General features: G+C 44.6%; 1 protein-coding gene across 2 annotated transcripts in view; it reads left to right on the forward strand.

The window, feature by feature from the left end:
• PPP2R3C (protein phosphatase 2 regulatory subunit B''gamma) overlaps nt 1–10,260 on the forward strand; it is a 39,520-nt gene extending 29,260 nt beyond the window's left edge. For both annotated transcript variants that reach the window (XM_006015370.2, XM_006015369.3), the window contains exons 10-13: nt 2,680–2,816; nt 4,160–4,297; nt 8,488–8,547; nt 9,548–10,260. In XM_006015370.2, coding sequence (XP_006015432.1) covers nt 2,680–2,816; nt 4,160–4,297; nt 8,488–8,547; nt 9,548–9,736 — 524 coding nt within the window. In that variant the 3' untranslated portion in view covers nt 9,737–10,260. The remainder of the gene's footprint in view (nt 1–2,679; nt 2,817–4,159; nt 4,298–8,487; nt 8,548–9,547) is intronic.
• Nucleotides 10,261–12,547: the final 2,287 nt, after the last annotated feature.

The following is a 12,547-nucleotide window of genomic DNA, read 5'->3' on the forward strand; positions in this document are numbered from 1 at the left end:
AAGTTGGCCCTTCTGAAGTCAAGGGCTTTAGCCTTGGCGTGAGCCCTAGACGCCCTGCGTTGGATAGTGAAATCCAGCAGGTGATGTTCGCTATTGCCCAGGTGGTCAAGGACCTGCAGTCCCCTCACCAGGTCATCCGCCGTGGCCAGGACCAGGTCCAGCATGGCATTACCCCTAGTGGGGCTGCGCACTTCCTGGATAAGGTCAAGGTCGTGTAATATAGCCAGGAACCTACACTAGCTGTCAGACCTAGCTGTCTGCTCCTCCCAGCAAATGTCTGGGTAGTTTAGGTCACCCATGACAGTAACATCCCTTGACCTAACCGCCAAGATAAGCTGACTGGAGAAGTCCTGGTCTAGCTCTTCCCCCTGGTTGGGTGGTCTGTAGTAGACACCCACCGTAAGGTCCCTTTCACCACACCCACCTTGTAGTTTGACACACAGTGTCTCTGCCCGACCCTCCTCTAACCCGAAGCTAATCCTTGATGATGTGAGGTGCTCTTTCACATAGAGCGCAACCCTCCCCCTTCCTCTCTGTCCTGTCTCTTCTATATACGGTGTACCCCCGAATGCCCACTGCCCAGTTGTAGGTAGGGTCCCACCAGGTTTCTGTAAGTCCTACTAAGTCTGGGTTCTTACTTGCAATCAGGAGGCATAGTTCTTCCTGCTTACACCCCATACTACGAGCATTAGTGTAGAGGCACCTGAGGCCTCCTCAGGGTGCTCGTGCCTTCCTCGCGCTCCCAGGACAGTTGTGGCCCCCTGCTCCTCAGACGTTGATACTTACCTGTGCTTACTTATTACCTGCCCTTTGTCCTGTGGTCTTTTTGAAAACCTTTTGTTAAAATAATCTACTTCTTCCTGCTGCTTTAGACACCTTCTGCATCTTTCACTACCTCCCTCCCAGCCTCTGCATCATGTTCCTGATTTTGGGTTCTCTCTCTCTTAATGTCATTTGCATTTCTGCTGTTAGCTATCCTCTTTCTCTTTGTGCTCCAGACACTCATCCTTTACCTTTTGTACTTACCATTTCCTGTGCCTGTTCCCACGCATATCTGTGGCTTTTGTGTCTCTTCTTAACACAGGGGAGAGCTTCCCATTTTCTGTGTAGCAACCATCCACCTCCCCCTCTTTAAACTGTGCTTCTGTCCCTTAACTTTCTGACTTTGTTCCTCTCCATTTGTGCACTCAGGCCCTATTATTCCATGTATATTGTCTGATGGGTCTGTTAGCACTTCAGGTGCTGTAGTCATTTTACATTCAGCAAACTCGTATGATGCTGTATAAATATACTTAAAGATATACAACATTTCTCTGTAACAACTTGATTCATCAGTGTAATCCAAAAAAAAGTGAAATGCACTAAATGAACCTGCAGGGGTTTAGGTTGTAGCCGTGTTGGTCTAAGGATATAGACAGACAAGGTTCCTTGGGTGAATTTGATATCTTTTATTAGACCAACCCAAATGGTTGGAGAATAGTTATTAAGCAAGCTTTCGGGTTCAAAAACCCTTCGTCAGGCTAAGGAAGTTTCAGCAGTTGGTGTGTGCTCTTCCTGGATGGAATGAAAAGTAAACAAGCCAGGGGCTGGGCTGGGCTGGGCTGGGCTGGGGAGTCAGTTGCCAGGCAGATTATAATGTATCAAAAATCCAATGTCTATGTTCAGTCCCTGATCTCTAGTATCCAGCAGGTTGATGAAATGGAGCTCATAGGCTCGTCTCTGGGATGTGTTGTGTAAATTTCCCTTGAGGATCAGGACTGAGAGATTGGAGAGAGAGTGGCCCTCCTGTGAGAAATGTGCCCCCACCGGTAATTGGGTGTTTCTGTCTTTGATGGATTTCCGGTGTGCGTTCATTCTGGTGTGCAGTTGTTGTCTGGTCTCTCCTACATATCTTCCATCAGGGCATTTGGTGCATTGGATGAGGTATACTACATTCCTGGAGGTGCAGCTGTAAGATCCTGGGATGCTGATGGCTCTGTTGTGGGGTCTAGTAGTAGTGACCACCCCCACTATTACTACACCCCACAACAGAGCCATCAGCATCCCAGGATCTTACAGCTGCACCTCCAGGAATGTAGTATACCTCATCCAATGCACCAAATGCCCTGATGGAAGATATGTAGGAGAGACCAGATAACAACTGCGCACCAGAATGAACGCACACCGGAAATCCATCAAAGACAGAAACACCCAATTACCGGTGGGGGCACATTTCTCACAGGAGGGCCACTCTCTCTCCAATCTCTCAGTCCTGATCCTCAAGGGAAATTTACACAACACATCCCAGAGACGAGCCTATGAGCTCCATTTCATCAACCTGCTGGATACTAGAGATCAGGGACTGAACATAGACATTGGATTTTTGATACATTATAATCTGCCTGGCAACTGACTCCCCAGCCCAGCCCAGCCCAGCCCCTGGCTTGTTTACTTTTCATTCCATCCAGGAAGAGCACACACCAACTGCTGCAGCTTCCTGAGCCTGACGAAGGGTTTTTGAACCCGAAAGCTTGCTTAATAACTATTCTCCAACCATTTGGGTTGGTCTAATAAAAGATATCAAATTCACCCAAGAAACCTTGTCTGCCTAAATGAACCTGTGAATTCTGTTGTTTCATTCAAATTTAGTTCCTTTATGATGTAGGGGGGTTGTGTTTTGTTTTGTTTTGTTTTCCCCAGGCCAGTATTTAAATCTTGACAAAGATCACAATGGTATGCTCAGCAAGGAAGAACTGTCGCGCTATGGAACTGGGACTCTGACCAACATATTTTTGGATCGTGTCTTTCAGGAGTGCTTAACTTACGATGGGGAAATGGTAGTAGTTTATTTAAAGACTGTCCTCTGATTTTAATTATTGGACCTGTGTTAGACGTATGAAGATAAATTGTCATAATTGTTACCTTTGAAACTGTTATCTTCTTTGAAACAAAGAAGAGATTAAAATAATATGACTATTAAAGTTAGTTATTTTTTCATTCCAGAGGTAGCCAGAGCAGAATGTTAGACCATGTAATTATTTATTACCTCAAGTGATCAAGCATAATTCTTGAGGCAGTAATATTAAATGCATGCCAAGCAATGTATAGCATAGCAATCATTTATGTTTTTTGAATCACTGGGTTTTTTTCTTTTTAAACAAAGAAGGAAATGAAAATGAGTGAGCAGTGTTACAGTTTGGAACTGATCCAGCAACTAGCTAAATAATAAACTTCCTTGTGAAGATAATGCGAGGCATAAAACAGTGGGCATTTTGCTGCATGCTTCCTACAGCTGTGAATGTGAACAGTGAGGAGCCTATAATCTAAAACAAAAGATTTAGACTAGACAAATGGTGAAAATGTACACGTATGTTGTTTGTTTTGAAACACTTCATTTCAAAACAAACAACAGTTTGTCACGTTTAATGAAATAGTTATATCTAAACATCTAATTACAAACACACCCTAGTCTTTATGGTGTTCTGGGGGCCCAGTTTTTAAATTAGATAATTTATCTGTTTGCATAATAGTCCTGAGTATACACTGAGTTAATGGTCACAGCTATACTGTAATCATAAACCTGAAGTAGCAATAGCAACAGAAGAGTGAAAAACAGTCCAAATTCTGGCTTGTTTAATGTTTCCATTATTGAATCTGTCTGTCCTAACTGCAGCATTAGTTAACCCAAAATACAAAACTCATAGGATATCGGGTCATGGGACCTAATCTCAGCAAATAGCTATCCTCTTGGTGTTTTGCTGCTGGTGTTTTTCTAGCCTACTTTATGCCAAACTCTTAACTAGTGATGGAGAAAAGTTTTTAGAAGCTACCTTGTAAATCTCACTTGTATCTCAGACAATTTAGTGTTTGGCAATTTCAGGATTTAATAAACAAATATTATTTACACTTCATGTAGCCAGCTAAATTTGAATTTTTATACACAATCCCTAATTTACACATATAAAATGGCTGTGAGGATCTGGCATATGTTATTTCTGCCATCACTGGAAACTAACTTCTTCATTCACTTCAGTGGCAGCAACTATTTTCTGTTTCATGTTGTCTTTCAAAGAAAACTAACTGCTTCCCTACAATGAAATACCCACCAATTACAATGTTCCTGCTTGCAAAATCAATTTGGATAGAGGACTGTAATAAATGTGATTATATCTGCTTTTAGGACTATAAGACCTACCTGGACTTTGTGCTTGCATTAGAAAACAGAAAGGAACCTGCAGCTCTGCAATATATTTTCAAACTGCTTGATATAGAGAACAAAGGAAACCTGAATGTTTTTTCCCTTAATTATTTCTTTAGGGTAAGTCTCTTTTTATATAGGTAAGTCATTTTCTGTATTTGTGGTGCTTATAGCCTGTGTGCGTTTGCTTACAAATCTGCAGGGAATCTCTGTAAATTACCAGTGCCCATTGGGAGATTTGTGTCTACTTCTTAAAAGATTTAAAATATTAAAAACTTGTATTTCAAATCTTGGAAGGAATTCAAAAGGCATTTTTCAGTGTCTTACCTGCAGTAAAAACTTAAATTGCTTTTATTTTTAATCAATAGAAAATCATTTAGTTTTTCCAGAAGTGGAAATTGCCTCCAAATGGCGACTGACCAATTGAAAAAAAGTAAACTACCCATTAAAATGTATGGTCCTAATTTCCTATTATACATGCTTTCAGTGTCTTGAGGGATTCTACAATTCATTATAAACAGTAGTAATGGAAAAAAGCACGGTGGTAGTTCTGTATAGTCATTTGATGGATTTTATATACAGTGTGCCAAATCCTAAACCTTTTGGCATTTCCGTAGTTTCTATAAATCGTAATAATTTTTTTCTAAATATGTAACTGTTACGGATTGGAAGAAGGTTCCTGTGGTTAAAGTTGGAACCAAGTTCCATTTTTTTTTTTCTTTTTTTTAAATAACCCACCCACCCTTTTAGCATTTGTGTACCAGGTGAGCTTGGAAAATTGTTTTGGCCTGAAATGTTCCTGATTTATTCTGAAAGCAAAAGAATAAAATGTATTATGCTGTTCTTGAGTTACAGGTGATGAAAAAATTTCCCACTGTAAAACTGACTTTTGTGTAACTCCTGTCAGATTTGCCATACAATTAAACCTCCTTCAAAACTTATATTCTAGTTATATTTGCAGGGAAATAATTAATTTAGCAAAGCTCCTATTGTTAGTTTGGGGCTGAATTTTAGGACCAATCCTGGTCTCATGCATACATTTTTTTCTAAGTGACAGCTGGGCAAAACAGTCGCATGCATTTGTATCCTGATTCTGGAATCAACAGCATTTCAGTGTATTCAGCCCTGCAGTATGCAAATCAAGAACAAGTACATATTTCATTCAGCTCATTAAGTAAACCATTCAGTGTAGCTCACAAAGTTTTATTTGTAATCTTGTCCTCTTCATTTTGGTTCAGTAATAAACCTCCAGTCTGTTCAACAAAAACAGTCTGAAAAAGCAGGTTCTTTCAACAGAGATCTTCTAAATAAAAACTGGAACATTTTTAATTTTTCTAGTGCAAGTGCCATGCTGATGCACAATCCTTCCAAAGCTGCTTTTCACATAGAGCATAAAGCCAATTCATTCAATATGTGTGCTGCTGCAGGAGGTTCAGATGGTGAAAAGTGTTGTTGTTGTTGTTTTATTTTTTTTTTTTAATGGACCTCAGTAATAGTCTCATTACATTTGTCTAACATCCCACTTTCAGTGATTTTTTTGCTTGAACCTGCATGAATTGGCATTGTTTGCAAATCTGTACATCTTTTTCTCTATGCTCACTAACAGCCTAATCTTTAGTGGCCATTTGATCAGGTTCTTTCCTTGGACCTCCTCAACCCTGCACAGTTAGGGGGCCCCTGTGCACACATCTTGGCATGCTTTGCAGGCTCCCTCAGTCTGCCTTGGGACAGAATGGTTAGAGAGAGTAGGGCAGCCCTGACTGGCTGACCCAAACTGCTCAGGGTCAATCTGTGCCTCCCTGCATCATAATGTAGGATTGTGGAGGGGTGTGTTCTGTTCCCTGCTTGGTTGGAGCAGTAGAGTCCAACAAGCAACATGTTGTCACTGGGGAAGGGGAAACAGCCAGGGACAAAGCACCCTCGGATGCTGGAGGCCTGTGCTGTGGCCTCTCAGAAGCAAAAGTGTACAGACACTTGCTTTCCCAAGAGAAAATACTCTGGTTGTTCCCAGGTTGTTTTTCTCCTGGGAGAAAAATCCTGAATGTTTATATACTTGTAGTTTCTCCTGGGGAACAGCAATTCTCCCAGGAGAAACTGAATTCCTGTGTATGGCCATAAATTGCGGGGGTTTTGGAGGCTGGGGGTGGTGGCATTGATACAGCTGTGTTAATTAGCATGGTTTTTTGACTAGATGCTGCCAAAACAGTGTAGTATAGGCTTGGCCTACCTTGGTCCTGTTAATCTTCACTTTGGGTTAAGCTAAAGCTAAATAGGAACAAGGGTGTAGGTTGTAGCCATGTTGGTCTAAGGACATAGGCAGACATATTCCAGAATGGCAATGTCTACACATAGAGTTCAATCTAGAACCATTCTGTGAATGGATAAGTGGTTAGTAAGAAATCTAGATTACCAGATACTCTGGGTAGGCTATCCCCTTGTTGTAGATACTTGCCGATAAATTTTGTATGCACCTCCTGCAAAGATGCTGAATCCTCTTTCAGGTTTATCGTTTAGTATAAATACAGCTAAGATTTATTTTAACCAACCAGAAAGCAAGTTCTTTTTAAAAATGTAGCTATAGCACACTGCCATGGAGACTGGTAGTTCTTTCATCTTCTGATGGTTTGGTTTGTCTTCCTTCCCAATGTGTTTCCTAATACTGGGAAATTGCACTTTTGACTCTCCTTGGTTTCTGTGTGCCCCTCTTTTGAGTCCCAGGTCTCCAGCCATCACCCATCTCCCATGGTGAAATTGTGTGATTATCTTGGTCCCAGACCAGGCTCTAGCTAACAGTTGGCTTAGCAGGTCCAGACCCTCAAATGTTTCTTCTAGGACACAGATTTGCAACCTTCTGCTGGGGCGGGCTGGAGCTTGCAATGGGGCAAGGCTCTGCCCTTCCCCACTCCTCCTCTGAGTGGTTCCTAGTTCCTCTGCAGCAAGGGAAGTACAGATATGGGGAGCAGCAGGATCTGTAGTGCAAGGGAACACTGCCTAGGAGATGAGCAGCATGGTACAGCTCCATGCCACCAATCCCTTCCTGGCAGGCTGGATCAGGCCTACAGGCCATAGATTACCAGTCTCTTCTCTAGGGCAACAATAGCGGTAAGTAGTGAACAGACAGTCCCTTTAAAGGATAATATTATTTAGAATACAGACATTTTGTAGCAGATGCATACCTAGTTTTTCCTAAGACTGTAGGCTCTGGAGAGGAGAAAACCCAAGTTCCTTAGACTACAGGTTCTCTCTCTAGGTTGTCAGCTTATCTTCCTTGACAGCCAAGCTGTGCGCCCCACCTAACAAAACACAAGCCTGCATCTTTACTACTGAAGACAAGATGCAAGGTACTTCAAGGGGCAGGTTTTACTCCTTATCTTTCAGATGCATGCCTGAAGGTTCTTATCTGGGAAGTCATTCTGTAGCCTCCCTGTTTGTTCTTCTTGCAGTCCCCAGTTTAAGGATTTCTATCTAAACAAAAAGAATATTCTGGATTTAGATAGGATTAGAATTTAAAGCAGATGATCTATTTCTGAAGAGCTTGTTGCTTAAACATTGTTATGCTGGACTAAAAGTGCCTTTTGGTTTGGTTTGGTTTGGTTTGGTTTGGTTTACTTCTGAAGTGAATGGAACAGGAAATAGGTGAGTGGAGATATCTCATCAGGTACAGTCTAAGTCGGTTTCAACCGGAGGCAGCCCTTTGCTCAATGCAAACAGCCTCCCCTGCCACCTACTGGCCAGGTGTAATGATAGTACCTACTGAGAGATGATCATGTATCAGCCTCTTACTAGTGTAAACTTGGGGATAAATAACATGGTAGCAGTTTTGTTTTGTGTCTGCACCTTTAGCAAATCAAGTTGAGTTAATCAGGAATAACTATCCACAGACAAGTGCATAAGGCTGTCTGCAGATTTGAGAAGGCCTCAGTAACATCTTGGATCATATTTTTCAAGCTTTACTTTGCATCTTCAAGAGTTAAAATGTGTTTTAATGAGAACCATGGTTTTGATTTATTGGAGTGACTTGGGCTGTCAACCTGGACACAGGCTTACAGTACCTGTGCCTTAATCAAATTGTGCTTTTGTGGATGAGTGGGTTCCAGGTCCTTTCATCATTGGATCACTCACCCAGCACATGAAGGAGAGGGTGGGTACCATTACTGTTAATGTATCTCTTTTCAATCACAGTTCAGTCTAGCTATAGATGCAGAAATATCAAATATTTAGCATGGAGCATTAACAAAATGCTATAGTAGTTTTGTTTCTTTGGTTTATGCATTCTTCCTCTCTGCAACTGAACCTTTCCTTTGCTGTAGGCTATCCAGGAACAAATGAAAATCCATGGACAAGAACCAGTTTCTTTTCAAGATGTCAAGGTTAGTTGTCCCTGAAATATGTACAGTACTGTTTGGGCATAACTGTTATATTTGAATTCAAACATTTGAAAAGAGGTAATTAGCTGCATCAGGTAGTCAGAGAGAGAGTCAGCTGTGTTAGTCTGAAGTCAGACACACTAAGGAAGTATAGAGGTACAGTAAGCTTTTGTGAGCCACAGCTCATTTAAATTCAACTTGCACAGTACTGTCGTCTCTGGATGTGTGTAAGGTGGTTTTTCCTTTTAGAATGGCAGAGTTGATTTATGTTGTCACTAGAGTGACCTTGAAAATCCTCCATCATTCAACAATATAATTATTCTGGAAGAAAAAAAAAGAATAAATATCTGCTCTAAGACTTTCCTTGATAGAAGCACCTATTATAAACACACACAACTTCCACCTTTGGCTTGTGGAAATACTTGAGAATTTTTATTCGCTAAAATTGAAAATTAATTTGGAATCTTCTCTTTTTGTGATAAATGAATATTTCTACCTTAAGAACTATCAGTAATTAAAAGCATACTGTATTTTATTGACCCTACTAAGGCATAGTGTTAGCTAGTTATTCATAACTCTGGTTTAGAAGTCTTGAAATATTGGACTTGGGTATTGTTTAATGACAAGAAATTCCATAATGTGGATGAGATTTCTCTGGATTTTTTTTAAAACACCACCACAATTAAGGAGTGGCTTTGTGCTGCAGTTCTGAGTCCAACACGTTTTCTGTGGAAGAGTCGGACCTTTTTAGAAGGGCAGTGTGTTCATATGCCAGCTTCCCCCAGTGCGGAAAGCTTCAGAATTTCTTTCCTTATATTTTCAGCTCCACAAATAGCAGATAAAAACATTTAGAAACTAGTATTTAATAAGCCGCCTTTTAACAGATAAGTGTTTCATGACTCCAGATGGTATTGATTGTTCAAAAAATAGTCTGTATATGCTAGAGATATATTCATAGGCAAAACAGTGGTTGATTTGTTTTAATCTTATTTCCTTGTTATAGGATGAAATCTTTGATATGGTGAAGCCTAAGGATCCTTACAAGATCTCCCTTCAAGACTTAATCAATAGCAGTCAAGGAGATACTGTCACCAGCATTCTGATTGATCTGAATGGCTTCTGGACTTATGAAAACAGAGAAGTTCTTGTAGCAAGTGAGAATGACAATGCTACAGATATTGATGATACATGATTTTGAGCAGGAAATAGACTGTACCCCTGGGACATGCCTAATTGCTGTACTAAGTTATGGCAGCTGAAGACTAATTTCCTGTTCTGATGGATAATATAAAGTTTTGTGTAGGGATTGCCAAGATGACATTTGGAAGCCAAGATAGTTCACTGTTCAAAGCAACAATGACCTGACTTTTAGTAGGCTGAAGGTACTGTCTGGGATCATTCTTCTTATGTTCAGTTTTAAGTAACATTCTTATTTGGCCAGTCTGTTCTAACTTGTATAGTAACTTTGCAGCATAAGGATGGAACTTCAAGAACAGTCTGGCACTGACTTATCTCCCCACTTATAAAGCCACTGGGAGTCTTGATCAGCCTCTTCTTCCACTTATGTCAACACCGGGGGCTTTTGAGCATAAACACAGTGTATAAGAGGAGCTAGGGGTAAGGAAATGTGTTTAGGATTTTTTTTTAATCTACACGTAATGTTCTTCTTCTGTATTGTTCAACTTTAAATGTGTATAAATAAAAACATTAATTTTTGTTTAATGGGAAAGAAGACAGCTGGTGATCTAAAATGAGCGTACTGAAGACAAATTGGCATCCTCAGTAGAGACCAAGCACTGAATTGGTGCGAAAATCAAATTTGGTCTTGAGGTGAGAAAACTGCAGCGATACCAGCTTCAATCTGTTCTAAGCCAAATGTCTACACGTGGAGTTTGCATTAGTTTAGAATGTTTGATTGTGACTAAGAAAAAAACAAATTCTGCTAAACAAAAACAGTACAAGGCCCCTTGAGTACTTCTAATTAGGCTGTGTTTGACCAGTTAGTCCAATTGGTAAGACTTTAGCACAGGGGTAGGCAACATTTTTTGGTTGGAGTGCTGAAAAACCCACAATGCCTACCTTAGAAAGTGCTGGCATGCCAGAAAAACAAAGTGAAGGCAGGGGGTATGTGGCAGAATGCCCTGCTTGTGCCCCTTGCCCCCAGCCCAGGCTCCATGGCTATCAGCAGCTACCCAGAACCTGGACCAGCTGCAGCCAGGAGGCTGCAAACAGCTGCTGCTTTCCTGCCCCAGCCACAGCCCTAGCTGCCTCCCAGACCCAGCCTCCGGGGAAGCAGCAGATACTTAAGGCTCTAGGGAGGCAGGACATCCCTGCTGTGTTGCCCTCGCACACTGCACTCCCAGCCCTGCTGCCCTCCCGAGCACAGCGTGTGCAACCCAGAGTGGCAGCACACAGAGGGGAACGCACAGGGAAGCTGCCTGCTGCTGCAAGCTCTGCACTGCCCGGGTCACGCTTCCCCTGGGTGCATGGGAGCACAGTGGGCAGTACACAGGGTTGAGTCCCTCACCGCTGCCCCTGCCTGCAGGGTAAGTGTGGCCAGGGCAGTGGGGAGCTTGGAGTGACAGGCAGCTTTATGCCCCACCACTGTGCCCTGCTGTGCCAGGTTTCACATTACTCTGCAGAAGCAGTGGCAAGGGCAGCACAGCAGGGAGCATTGCTGGCATCTTCTGTCTCCCCAGAGCCCAGGGCTGGATCTGGGGCTGGGGCCAGGGCTAGGAGGCAGCAGCTGTTTGTAGCCTCCCGGTTGCAGCCGGCCCAGGTTCAGGGTACCTGCTGATAGCCACAGAGCCTGGGCTGCTTGCAGCAGGCCTTCTATCCTCCCAGCCAGCTGCTGGGAGGCTGCAAACAACTGCTGTCTCCTGGTCCTGGGCTCATCAGGGCCGGGGCTGTGGGCAGCACGGGGCTAGGGTTGGGGCTGGGGCCCACTTGCAGTGAGAGGCTGGGGCTGTGGGGCCAGGGCCACCCAGCAGCATAGGGCTGGGGCTGCAGCCAGGCTGTTGCTAGCAGAGCAGCACAGGGCTGGCAGCAGCACCGGGCTGAGGCCCATGGTGATGGTGCTGGCTAGTGCTGGGCCTGCGCAGGGCTGGGGCCTTCAGCAGTGCCTGAATGGGACTGGGTCCCACACAGGTCCACAGCCCTGGCCCCCTCCCGGCACTGCCAATGGCCCCGACCTGGCAGTGGCACTGTGCTGGTGCCCACAGTGGTGGTGAGGGCTAGGGCTAGGGCCAGGCCTGCCAGCAACTGGCACCACTGCTGCAGCTGGGGCCTGGGCCCAGCAGGCCACCGGGCTTATCCTGGCACTGGGCTGGGGCAGGAGGTGGAGGTGCCGGGCAGGGCCTGACCCAGCAGCGGCATGTGGCTGGGGCCAGGCCCCCCCAGCAGCACCAGGAAGGGGCTCCAGTTTCATCCCTGTGGTGCTAATCACCCCGGCCCAGCAGCAGCAGTGGAGATGCTGGCCAGGGCCGGGCCCACCTGCAGCGTGTGGCTGGGGCCGTCTGCAGCACCAAGATGGGCCCAGGCCCCAACCTTATCCCAGCATTGCAGACAGACCCAGCCCAGCAGCGGCACTGGGCTGGGGCAGATGGTGGAGGTGCTGAGCAGCGCCCAGCCCAGCAGCAGCATGTGACTGGAGCCGGGCCTGCCATCAGCACTGGGATGGAGCTCCAGCCCCAGCCTCATCCTGGTGCTGCTGATCGCCTTGGGCCAGCAGCGGTAGCGGAGGTGCCAGCTGGGGCCCGGGCCAGCCGGCGGCAGCACCAGAATGGGGCCGGGCCCGCCAGCGGCAGCACTGGGAGATGCCGACCGGGGTCGGGGCCTGTGCGGGTCCTGGGTCCCGGCCCAATCCCAGCACTGCTGATGGCCCTGGTCCTGGGAGGGGGGCGCTTGGGTTTGGAGACAGAGGCTCTTACCTGGTTGAGGTTGGTGGTGTTACAGGGCTGGGGTCCAGCAGTGGCAGGGGTTAGCAGCAGCACAAGGCTGTTCC

This window comes from Alligator sinensis, unplaced genomic scaffold (genome assembly GCF_000455745.1).
Source record: "Alligator sinensis unplaced genomic scaffold, ASM45574v1 scaffold280_1, whole genome shotgun sequence".
Taxonomy (NCBI): Eukaryota; Metazoa; Chordata; order Crocodylia; family Alligatoridae; genus Alligator; species Alligator sinensis.